Below are 12,368 nucleotides of genomic sequence, written 5' to 3' on the forward strand. Positions count from 1 at the left end.
TTTTGCTCTTTCACAACAAGGCTTGGTGATTGTCGAGGTCGGGAGAGTGTTGGAAAGATTTTTTAAATACTGTGAAGAACTATTATCATTTGCAATGGATGTTACATTTTTTTTTGACTTCATTGCCTTACTGTGTGAGACAGAAATAAATGACTGAGAAGCTCAGTTTGTTAGTGATGGACTTGGTGAGTTAAGACAATCAGAAATCAGACTTCTCCAAATGGACACCTACATTTGCTTGCAGCAGACCAAGTACTTGTATGTGTGGGTGCTCCCTCAAAATGACTGGGACAGAGAACCCAGACGACAGGGCCAAACAGGCAGGATATAACCCCACCCACTTTGCCAAAGTACAGCCCCCACACCACGAGAGGGATGTCTTCAACCACCAATTTACCATCCTGAACAAGGCCGAGTATAGCCCACGAAGATCTCCCCCACGGCACAACCTGAGGGGGGGCACCAACCCGGACAGAAAGATCACGTCAGTGACTCAACCCACTCAAGTGACGCACCCCTCCGAGCGACGGCATGGAAGAACACCAGTAACTCAGCCCCTGTAATAGGGTTAGAGGCAGATAATCCCAGTGGAGAGAGGGGTACCGGCCAGGCAGAGACAGAAAGGGCTGTTTGTTGCTCCAGTGCCTTTCCGTTCACGTTCACACTTCTGGGCCAGACTACACTCAATCATAGGACCTACTCAAGAGATGAGTCTTCAATAAAGACTTAAAGGTTGAGACCGAGGCTGCGTCTCTCACATGGATGGGCAGACCATTCCATGAAAATGGAGCTCTAGGTGAAAGCCCTGCCCTGCCTGTTTGCTTAGAAATTCTATGGTCAATAAGGGGGCCTGCGTCTTGTGACCGTAGCTTACGTGTAAGTATGTACGGCAGGACCAAATAGGAAAGATAGGTAGGAGAAAGCCCATATAATGCTTTGTAGGTTAGCAGTGAAACCTTGAAATCAGCCCTTGCCTTAACAGGAAGCCAGTGTAGGGAGGCTAGCAGTGGAGTAATATGAACAAATATGATCAAAGACCACAGAGTAATTATATCAATTTGGTAAAACATCAATTTACTTCAGGGAAAACCAGCATCTGAACCCGTGGACTCGCCCACTTTCCTTTCCAATTTGCAAATGGTTGAAACCAGAGATCTGTATATAATGACGAGATGCTCATGTCTCTGCCCTAACAATAGGAGTATTTGCCCCGAAGGCAGGAGACAAGTTTAGGTCTGCGTATTAAGCCCATAGAAATGCATTGGGCTTGTTCTGGACAGATTTATGCTATTGAGCCCTCTTGGTCACCTCTTCCTCTCTGCTGAAACTATCTGACCGGAGAAAGCACCTGAGCGGGCAATGGCTCCTCTGTTTTACTATATCTAGCCCATGGATCTGATGCTGTCTGGACAGAAATAGTATGACATGCCATATTTTGTTTGTCCAGACAGCATCAGATACATGGTCGACCCATGCTGAGACAGAGAGGAGCGGTTTTTATCGCTCCGATGCTTTATCTGAGATTTATGAGTGTCGGCACGAGTCTCGCTCAAATAAATTATCAACATTTCAATACCTTATTTGGACGGGCAAGGTTTTGGTAGGGCGAGACAGGCCCCCTAAATCCCACCCGTAACGCAGGCCCTGGTCGCAGGTTTGTGGAGAACTTCACAATTGCGGTAATAATCTGCGCAGAATGTCATTGAGCACTTGCACCATGTACTTTCGTGTAATCTCAACTGCAATGCACTTAAATTGATGAAGCACAGTGATAACACATTTATCTGTTGTATAAATAAACATATCTGACATCGTATTCCCATTTGAATGTTGCTGTTATTTAAATTGGTTAAAGGCACAGTGATAGACATTTGTGTGACAACTGAACCAAAACTATGACATTGTTTTTCAATTGGAATTTAGTTCTGCGTCTAGATGGTTGAAAGCATTGCTATAACACATTGAAAATTCCAACTTTTGGACTTCTTTTTGAGTGGGTGAATATAGGTTGTAATGTTATTGATCAACATCTCAACCAAATATTACCTAAATATCCACATTGAAATGACTTGGTGTGCCCAGTGAGGAGGATCAGTCTCCAAGACAGATTAGTCCTGAACTAGAAAACTCTTTCAGCTGAAAAAACTGGTCCTGAGTGTTATATTTGGATCCATTTCAGTATGTTTTCATGTCTTGTAATTCTGCACTTAATCTTGGAATCCATATACTGCATGTCTTTCCCCCATTTTTGTATGCAATAATCTTCACAACCCATAGACGGCAGGAGTGAATGCAAACTGCAATGTTATATTTCGGCCACAGGGTGGTGACATTAGAAAAATTGTTTAGATTTCTCTTTCCATGAACAAAATCACGCACGGATGACAAGTTAAGGCCCATAATGTTGCAGGGCTTCACAACTTCATTGTTACTGGTTATCTGGTCTGAGATATTGGTTATTGGATCATACAGGTGTAATGCTTTCTCCAGGTGGTAAAATAAATCATACACCTTTACAACCATTCATCTTTTTATTAAAAATATTGATAGAGTATGTTCAATATACATACAAGTTGAAGAAACTTAAACACTCAACATAGTGGTCTATGTTTGAGCATAAATACATACATTAGCACAGCAGCCATCAGTGTGTCTTCTTACATCAGTTAGAACTAATCGATTACTAGTATTTGGATGTTCCGTGATATTCAATGTTATTGTGTTCCTGTTTTGTAATTCTATCCCTGTGTTACATAATGCATATACATTACAGTATCACGAAAGGCCAGTCTTGAATATTGTTTCATATTTTTCCATCTTTAAAACAGAAAAAGCATTTGCCATTGAATACCACTACACATACAAGCATGTCACAAACTGTTATTTTGAGTCTGAGCTAGTCTCCCACACAGCAAAAATTGTCTGTGCGAATATTTTTTTTCATTTTTCTGTGCGCATACATTTCTTACATCAAATAACATTTTGTTGGTCGCACACACGTTTATCAGATGTTATTGCAGGTGTAGGGAAATGCTTGTGTTCCTAGCTTCAACAGTGTCTCTCTGCTCCAGTGTACTGGCAATAGCTATTCTCCAGTGATATAGAAGTTGAGGATAGGCTTAGAAGGAAAACCATATGCTTCATTTAAGCTGTTCTATTCATCTCCAGCCATTAATATGAACCAGTCCTCAGATTTAAAGTGACACAAACCTCCACTTCATATGTAATGGGTAGTCTTGTGTGCCACGCTTTGTTTCTTGGATGTGCTACAAGTATCTTGTTCATAACCTAGCAGAACACCATTACCTTGCTACACACAGACGTGTCTGAATAGAGCAATCAAGACTAAGGGTAAGAATTGGACAGTAGAGTTTTGCCAAAGTAAATGCTTTCGAAGAAGTCCAGATTGACTCAAGGGTAGTTTGATCAGTGACATAGCCAAAATCACTTTGTAATTGTTTTTTTGCCTTGTATCTTTTATGCCTCGTATGAAACACAAGTGCCTCATCTTAAGACTCATTTGATATGACACCTTTTGGGTCTATATCCACGAATATATATTGGTCATCAGTTTGGGATGTTGACAAGTTGAAACCTCTTTGGTTTTGTATCCAGTCCGTCACATACGATTCAACGAATAGCCTCAAGTACAATCGAAAGAAAAATAGTAAATATCTTATTTACAATTTCCTTGTGGAGAGCAACCAAAAATCATTACAACTCAATGGTGGAACCATAGTGGTTATATATCTTAGTCGATAAATTCAAATGTATTTGACAAAATGTGTGAAATTGTATTTTATACTATAAGCTATTCCTATGCGGTAAAATAGTAATGTTTTAAGCGCTGTGTCTAAAGAGCGTCAGCATGAAGTTTTATACAAGGAAATTAAAAGGTAACGGTTACCTAGGATTTAGAAAATGTTGCAGAAAATGTCATTCTAGTATGCCCAGTCTTTTCTTTCTTTCTTAATTGCATGTGGCTCGACAGGTATTCAGCAGTAGTCCACCATATTTGAGAATAAAAATATATGCAAATTTGGCTTGAAGCACTGGGCGGCAGGTAGCCTAGCGCTTAGAGCGTTCAAATACCCCAGCCAACAAGGTGAAAATCTGTCAATGTGCCCTTGAGCAAGGCACATAACCCTAATTTGCTCCAGGGGTGCCGTACTACTATTGCTGACCCTGTAAAACACATTTCACTGCACCTATCGGTTTATGTGACAATTAAACATATATATTTATTTTATTTGGTCCTAATCTACAGTTGTCATATCGATAAAATCTGCGAGAAATGCACAAAGTAAAACATCAGTGGGATCCACACATTGATTGTTCTTGCTGTAATACACAGGCAACACACACGCATTGACCAGTGGGTGTCATGACATCCTGTCCCCGTTTTTAAAGTGATGTCATAGAATGGCCTTCATAGGACGTGGTAGATAGAGGAAATACAATCTCGAAAAAAGTTGCATTGGAAAACTTTGTAAAAAAATACATTGACTGATAGTACAATAATAATTTAAAAAAAGATACTGCACAAATGTATGAAATCCAGATCTATGCATCTTTCGCATACAAACTGAGTACAAAAAGTGTGTAAAAAAAAAAAAAAGTACTTCCATATACTTAAATAAAATTGCCTTATGTAGCAACACAGTCCATCTCTTTTAAGGTCTTACTAATGATCTCACTGCATTTTGACCAGGTCAAATGCCCCAGCTTCTCGAAGGCCAATTCAAGCTTTAATGCTCGAGTTAGACATATCTTAGTGGCAGTTGAATATTTTCCTTTTGAAAATCTACATGAGTAAGTACAGCGTTGAAGGGTAAAGGTACAATGCACCATAGAAGACTGGTGTTACACCAGTGAACCAGCCTGGTTCTGAGCTGGCACCATGATGGGCACACCTCCCATGCGGGAGATGTTGGACGCAGTCACAATGGTGGGCAGAGGTGGTGGGCGTGGTGAAGCAGGTGCTGCCTGGGGCTGGGTATAGGACTGTGGGTGCTTGGTTCTTGGCATGGGGCTACCGTTGGCACTAGATGCTGCAGAATTAGCCGGTTGACCTCGGGGCAGGGGTGTAGCCACGTTGTAGCCGTAGTCCGGCACGGCGTGGCCTTTGGTGGAGGATCCATGGCGTGGACCAGCACGGTAGCCAGAGACGCTGCCTGTGGCTGTGATGATGGAGGCTGTGTCAGAGGGAGGGCGTTGGGGATAATGCTGGAGGTGGTGGTTGTGGTGGTGCTGGTGGTGGGACGAGGGCTCCCTCTGGTGGGGCCTGTTGGCAGTGGTGGTGATGGAGGAGAGTGTGCCGTTCTTGGAGACCACGTCCGATCCTGAGCCAGCGCTCTTGGCCCACGAGATGCGCTTGGGCGCCTGAGCGTCCTCCCTGGGGATGAAGAGGGGAAAAAGAGAGGAGGGAAAGAGAGAGGGAGTGACAGAAGGGGTGAGAGACTGGCTGACATGCATTTGGGCACATGAACGCATGCAACACAGCAATATTGTGAAAGGGAGTCTAACTTGATGTCGTTGGCCCGGTCCTCTTCATAGTCTCTCTTTCGCCTCAGAAGGTAGATGAGGAAGAGGATGATGAATATGAAGACCAACACAGAGCCCACTGTGGCTCCAGCAATCATCCCTGCGTTAGTTGCTGGGGAAACACACACACACACACATTTGCACTACAGATCTGTGGAATAGTACCTTCACTCTCCAGTGTAAATAAAAAGAGCCTTTGTGGTTGAAACGATAATTAAAAACTACGGTATGTTTTTGTACATTAGTTCTGTTTTTACATGAACTCCACTCAGCTTTCTTTCCCCAACAGTGCAAGAACAGCAGCCTGTGACTGTTGTGATTTTAAAGGACTAGGCAGAGAGTTGACTTCTTTGTGGAAGCATAAAGACAAAGAATGTACAGAATGGCTATTAAACCTCATTAAATTTCAATGAATTTATTTAACAGAACAGCATCCCTGCATGATGGCCTTTTCCACCAAATTGATGCTTCCTTTAAAAAAAAAGCTTTATTGCATCTAATTTCGAGTCAACCAGACCACTTTTTTAGGAAATAAACTTTAGTGGGTCCTAGATATGAGAGAGAGAGATGAGTTAGCTACCTAGTGCAGGAATTTCAATATATATATATATATCTATTTTTTAAATACACGTGAAACATGCATTACACCCTTTTTAGAGGAATGCACATTTAAGTGAAGGGCAGTGCGCATCAGTCCCGATTAAAATTCATTCTTAATATCTGCATGCTCTGGTTTTCTAAGCCATTTCACGTACCAGGAGTCAACAATATTAGGAAGCACATTTCTCTACATTCTGACTGGTCCATATAGTGTATAGTGAGTCATGTGGGTACTTCAGTACGTACAGGTAATGACCTCCAGGTTGATGTAGCAGCTGTCATTGCCAGCTGTGTTGCTGGCCGTACAAACGTACTTCCCCGACATGCTGCTGCTCAAGTTGCTCAGCTTCAGCGTGCCCGTTTTTTCATCTGTAACGTGCGCGCACACACACACACACACACAGATATAAACTTATACAGTGTCCATATTAGGACAGCATTGTCAGTCCTGCTGAGACTGTGGCTGTCCTTATATGGACACCGTGCATTAGTCATACGAAATTCCTCATCATTAAATCGCTACTAACCAGAAAATAAAAATGGACCAAACAATGGTGGGATATCTATGTAATTATTGCATACCATAAAGGAGAGGAAATAATTGATCTAACAATGGGAACACTAACTATGAGTTTGGAATAGAGGTTCAAACGAGTGCATTTGAGCAGAGTCAACCTCATCCGTGCTTTAATCTTGTTCCAAACAGATTAGCCGCTAAATCTCCAAGTCAAAACCAAAACAGAACAGAACAATGACACAGGCATACCAAAATAAACTCAGATGTTTATTCACCATCCTTTTGATTGCCTGTGCCATTTTACATTAAGTGTCCTTAAATCCACATAGATAAATGGTAGCCACATGCGCATGTAGTGTATTACTAAGTACAGATTGAAATAACTCACAATTGTTATAACTGGATGTGGTTACAATGTCATTACCTAGAACCTGTAAATTTGTGACACATCATGTAAAGTGAGACCTGATTGTCTCAATTCACATTTCACTTTCCAAAACCCTTTGCCACTGGCAAAGTTAAACCCTCTGCTTTGGCATTAAATCAAAGTTTGTCACGTGCGCCGAATACAACAGGTGTATACCTTACAGTGAAATGGTTACTTACAGGTTCTAACCAATAGTACAAAAAAGGTGTTAGGTGAACAATATGTAAGTAAAGAAATAAAACAGTAAAAAGGCAGGCTATATACAGTAGTGAGGCTACATACAGACACTGATTAGTCAGGCTGATTGAGGTAGTAATATATATATATATGGTTAAAGTGACTATGCATATATAATGCACAGAGAGTAGCTGTATATTTAAAAAAAAAAGAGGGGTTGGTGGGTGGGACACAACGCAGATAGCCCGGTTAGCCAATGTGTGGGAGCACTGGTTGGTCGGCCCAATTGAGGTAGTATGTACATTATTGTTTAAACCTCTTAGAGATTGGCATTTCAACGTCCTGCTACTCATGCCAGGAATATAGTATATGCATATGATTAGAATGTGTGCATAGAAAACACTCTGAAGTTTCTAGAACTGGTTCAATGGTGTCTGACTATAACAGAACGAGTTCCGTGGTCAAAATCGCCAGAAAACCTGGTCACTAAATCGACGGAGAAAAAATCAATCCGCCAGTCTATGTATTGTCTATTGGAAGCAAAAATACTTAAGGGTCAGAATACAGTTCCTATAGCTTCCACACAATGTCGCCAGTGTTGTGATTTCGATTCAACTAAATCCTTGGTCATCTGAGTAATAGCCACATCCGGTTGTCAAGTCCACAGCTGTAAACAATGGAACCGGAAAAGTTAGTTACGTTTCCCAAACTCGTGCTTATTGAATACAGATCGCTCCGTGATCAATTTGATCGTTTATTAACGTTTAGTAATACCTAAAGTTGGATTACAGAAGTAGTTTGAAGTGTTTTGTCAAATTTATAGGCAACTTTTTTAATTTAAAAAAATAACGTTGCGTTTAAAAAATTTGTTTTTACTGGATCTGACGGTGTTCATAAATTGGCATTTTGGGTACACAAGGACCGATTTAATCGAAAAAAATACCCAATTGTGATGTTTATGGGACATATAGGAGTGCCAACAAAGAATCTCGTCAAAGGTAATGAATGTTTTATATTTTATTTCTGCGTTTTGTGTAGCGCCGGCTACGCTAATTCCTTTGTTTACGTCCCCTTCTGGTATTTCGGCGTGTTGCCTGCTATCAGATAATAGCTACTCATGCTTTTGCCGAAAAGCATTTTACAAACCTGACTCGTTGGCTTGATTCACAACGAGTGTAGCTTGAATTGACTTCCCTGCATGTGAATTTTAATGAACGTTTGAGTTTTAACGAGTGCTATTAGCATTTGGCGTAGCGCATTTGCATTTATTGTTGGCAGGGGGTGCGGTTGCGTCCCGGGTGGGCCAGAGAGGTTAAAGTGACTATGCATATATGATAAACAGAGAGTAGCAGCAACGTAAAAAGAGGCTTGGGGGGGCACACAATGCCCTGGGTAGCCACTTGATTACCTGTTCAGGAGTCTTATGGCTTGGGGGTAAAAACTGTTGAGAAGCATTTTTGTCCTAGACTTGGCACTCCGGTACCGCTTGCCATGCGGTAGTAGAAAGAACAGTCTGTGACTGGGGTCTTTGACAATTTTTAGGGCCTTCCTCTGACACCGACTGGTGTAGAAGTCCTGGATGGCAGGCAGGTTAACCCCAGTGATCTACTGGGCTGTACGCACTACCCTCTGTAGTACCTTGCGGTCAGAGGCCAAGCAATTGCCGTACCAGGCTAGTGCTGCAACCAGTCCATGCCAAATCTTTTTAGTTTCCTGAGATCCTCAAAAGGTTCTACAGCTGCAACATCGACTGGTTGCAGCACTAGCCTGGTACGGCAATTGGGATTTGTCGTGCCCTCTTCACGACTATCTTGGTGTGTTTGAACCATTCTAGTTTGTTGTTGATGTGGACACCAATGAACTTGAAGCTCTCAACCTGCTCCACTACACCCCCGTTGATGAGAATGGGGGTGTGCTCGGTCCTCAATTTCCTGTAGTCCACAATCATCTCAGTCTTGGTTACGTTGAGGGATATGTTGTTATTCTGGCACCACCTGGCCAGGTTGACCTTCTCCCTACAGGCTGTCTCGTTGTTGTCGTTGATCAGGCCTACCACTGTTGTGTCATCTGAAAAAAACTTGATGTTGGAGTTGTGCCTGGCCATGCAGTCGTGGGTGAACAGGGAGTACAGGAGGGGACTGAGCATGGACCCCTGTGGAGCTCCAGTGTTGAGGATCAGCGTGGCAGATGTGTTGCTACCTACCCTCAACACCTGTGGGCGGCCCATCAGGAAGTCCAGGATCCAGTTGCAGAGGGAGGCAATTTAGTCCCAGGATCCTTAGCTTAGTGATGAGCTGAGGGTACTATGGGTGTTGAATGCTGAGCTGTAGTCAATGAACAGCATTATCACATAAGTGTTCCTTTTGTCCGGGTGGGAAAGGGCAGTGTGGAGTGCAATAGAGATTGCATCATCTGTGGATCTGTTTGGGCGGTATGCAAATTGGAGTGGGTCTAGGGTTTCTGGGATAATGGTGTTGATGTGAGCCATTACCAACCTTTCAAAGCACTTCATTGCTACGGACGTGAGTGCTACGGTCTGTAGTCATTTAGGCATGTTGTCTTTGTGTTCTTGGGTACAGGGACTATGGTGGTCTGCTTGAAACATGTTGGTATTACAGACATGTTGAAAATGTCAGTGGAGAAACCTGCCAGTTGGTCAGCACATGCCCAGAGCACACGTCCTGGTAATCGGTCTGGCCCGGGATCCTTGTGTATGTTGATCTGTTTAAAGGTCTTACTCATGTCGGTTACAGAGAACGTGATCACAGTTGTCCGGAACAGCCGATACGTTCATGCATGCCTCAGTGTTACTTGCCTCGTAACGAGCATAGAAGTGATTTAGCTCGTCTGGTATGCTCGTGTCACTGGGCAGCTCGCGGCTGTGCTTCCCTTTGTAGTCTGTTATAGTTTGCAAGCCCTGCCACATAAAACAAGCGTTGGAGCCGGTGTCAATTCAATCTTAGCGACATCCTCGATGCACTTATTGATAAAGCCAGTGACCGATGTGGTGTACTCCTCAATGCCATCGGAAGAATCCCGGAACATGTTCCAGTCTGTGATAACAAAATATTCCTGAAGTTTAGCATCGGCTTCATCTGACTACTTTTTTTTGTAGACCGAGTCACTGGTGCTTCCTGCTTTAATTTTTGCTTCTAAGCAGGAATCAGGAGGATAGAGTTGTGGTCAGATGAACCAAATGGAGGATGAGGGAGAGCTTTGTACGTGTTTCTCTGTGTGGAGTACAGGTGATCTAGAATTTATTTCACTCTGGTTGCACATTTAACATGTTGATAGAAATTTGGTAGAACTGATTTAAGTTTCCCTGCATTAAAGTCTCTAGGAGCGCCGCCCCTGGGTGAGTGGTTTCCCGTTAGCTTATTTCCTTATACAGTCGTGGCCAAAAGTTGATGAAATCACAAATATTAATTTCCAGAAAGTTTGCTGCTTCAGTGTCTTTAGATATTTTTTGTCAGATATTGCTATGAAATACTGAAGTATAATTACAAGTTTCAAAGGGTTTTATTGACAATGACATGAAGTTGATGCAAAGAGTCAATATTTGCAGTGTTAACCCTTCTTTTTCAAGACCTCTGCAATCCGCCCTGGCATGCTGTCAATTAACTTCTGGGCCACATCCTGACTGACGGCAGCCCATTCTTGCATAATCAATGCTTGGAGTTTGTCAGAATTTGTGGGGTTTTGTTTGTCCACCCGCCTCTTGAGGATTGACCACAAGTTTTCAATGTGATTAAAGTATGGGGAGTTTCCTGTCCATGGACCCAAAATGTTGATGTTTTGTTCCCCGAGCCACTTAGTTATCACTTTTGCCTTATGGCAAGGTGCTCCATCATGCTGGAAAAGGCATTGTTCGTCGCCAAACTGTTCCTGGATGGTAGGGAGAAGTTGCTCTCAGAGGATGTGTTGGTACCATTATTTATGGCTGTGTTCTTAGGAAAAATTGTGAGTGAGCCCAATCCCTTGGCTGAGAAGCAACCACACACATGGTCTCAGGATGCTTTACTGTTGGCATGACACAGGACTGATGCTAGCGCTCACCTTGTCTTTTCCTGACAAGCTTTTTTCCAGATGCCCCAAACAATCGGAAAAGGGATTCATCAGAGAAAATGAGTCCCCAGCAGTCCAATCCCTGTACCTTTTGCAGAATATCAGTCTGTCCCTGATGTTATATCAATCTGTCCCTGGAGAGAAGTGGCTTCTTTGCTGCTCTTCTTGACACCAGGCCAACCTCCAAAAGTCTTCGCCTCATGTCAGTGATTGTCTCGTTAACACAGGTGTTAGCTGGTCCTTTTGTGGCAAGGCTGAAATGCAGTGGACATGTTTTTTTGGGGGGGATTCAGTTAATTTGCATGGCAAAGAGGGACTTTGCAATTAATTGCAATTCATCTGATCACTCTTCATAACTTTCTGGAGTATATGCAAATTGCCATCATACAAACTGAGGCAGCAGACTGAAAATTAATATGTGTCATTCTCAAAACTTTTGGCCACGACTGTACAGCTGACTGAGTGTGGTCTTAGTGCCAGCATCCGTCTGTGGTGGTAAATCAACAGCCACAAAAAGTATGGCTGAAAATGCTCTAGGCAAGTAGTGTGGCCTGCAATTTATCACAATATTCTCTACTTCAGGTGAGCAAAATCTAGAGTGTTCCTTAGATTTTATGCACCAGCTGTTTACAAATATGCAGAGACCGCCCCCCATCGTCGTACCGGAGTGTGCTGTTCCATCTTGCCGGTGCAGTGTAAATCCATCTAGCTGAATATCCATGTCGTCATTCAGCCATGATTCCGTGAAACATAGGATATTACAGTTTTTGATGTCCCGTTGGTAGGATATTCGTGATCGTACCTCGTCTAATTTATTGTCCAATGATTGCACATTTGCGAGTAGTATTGATGGTAATGGCAGCTTTCCCAGTCGCCTTCTCCGAGTCCTGACCAGGCATCCGGCTCTTTGTCCTCGTCCTTGTAGAAAAAAATCTTAGTCTAATCCGAGGTGAGTAATCGCTTTCCTGATATCCAGAAGCCCTTTTTTGCCATAAGATATGGTTGCAGAAACATATGTACAAAATAAGTTGCGAAAAC

General features: G+C 42.7%; 1 protein-coding gene across 1 annotated transcript in view; it reads right to left on the reverse strand.

Annotated features, from left to right (window-relative positions):
- Window positions 1-2,512: 2,512 nt before the first annotated feature.
- The window catches only part of LOC135548725 (endothelial cell-selective adhesion molecule-like), a 66,976-nt gene continuing 57,120 nt past the window's right edge, over window positions 2,513-12,368 (reverse strand). The window contains exons 5-7 of the mRNA XM_064978590.1: window positions 6,391-6,513; window positions 5,527-5,656; window positions 2,513-5,395 (exon numbers count right to left, since the gene is read on the reverse strand). Of these exons, the coding sequence (XP_064834662.1) occupies window positions 4,864-5,395; window positions 5,527-5,656; window positions 6,391-6,513 (785 nt within the window). The 3' untranslated portion in view covers window positions 2,513-4,863. The remainder of the gene's footprint in view (window positions 5,396-5,526; window positions 5,657-6,390; window positions 6,514-12,368) is intronic.

The sequence above is a fragment of the Oncorhynchus masou genome, chromosome 11, assembly GCF_036934945.1.
Source record: "Oncorhynchus masou masou isolate Uvic2021 chromosome 11, UVic_Omas_1.1, whole genome shotgun sequence".
In the NCBI taxonomy this organism is placed as follows: domain Eukaryota; kingdom Metazoa; phylum Chordata; class Actinopteri; order Salmoniformes; family Salmonidae; genus Oncorhynchus; species Oncorhynchus masou.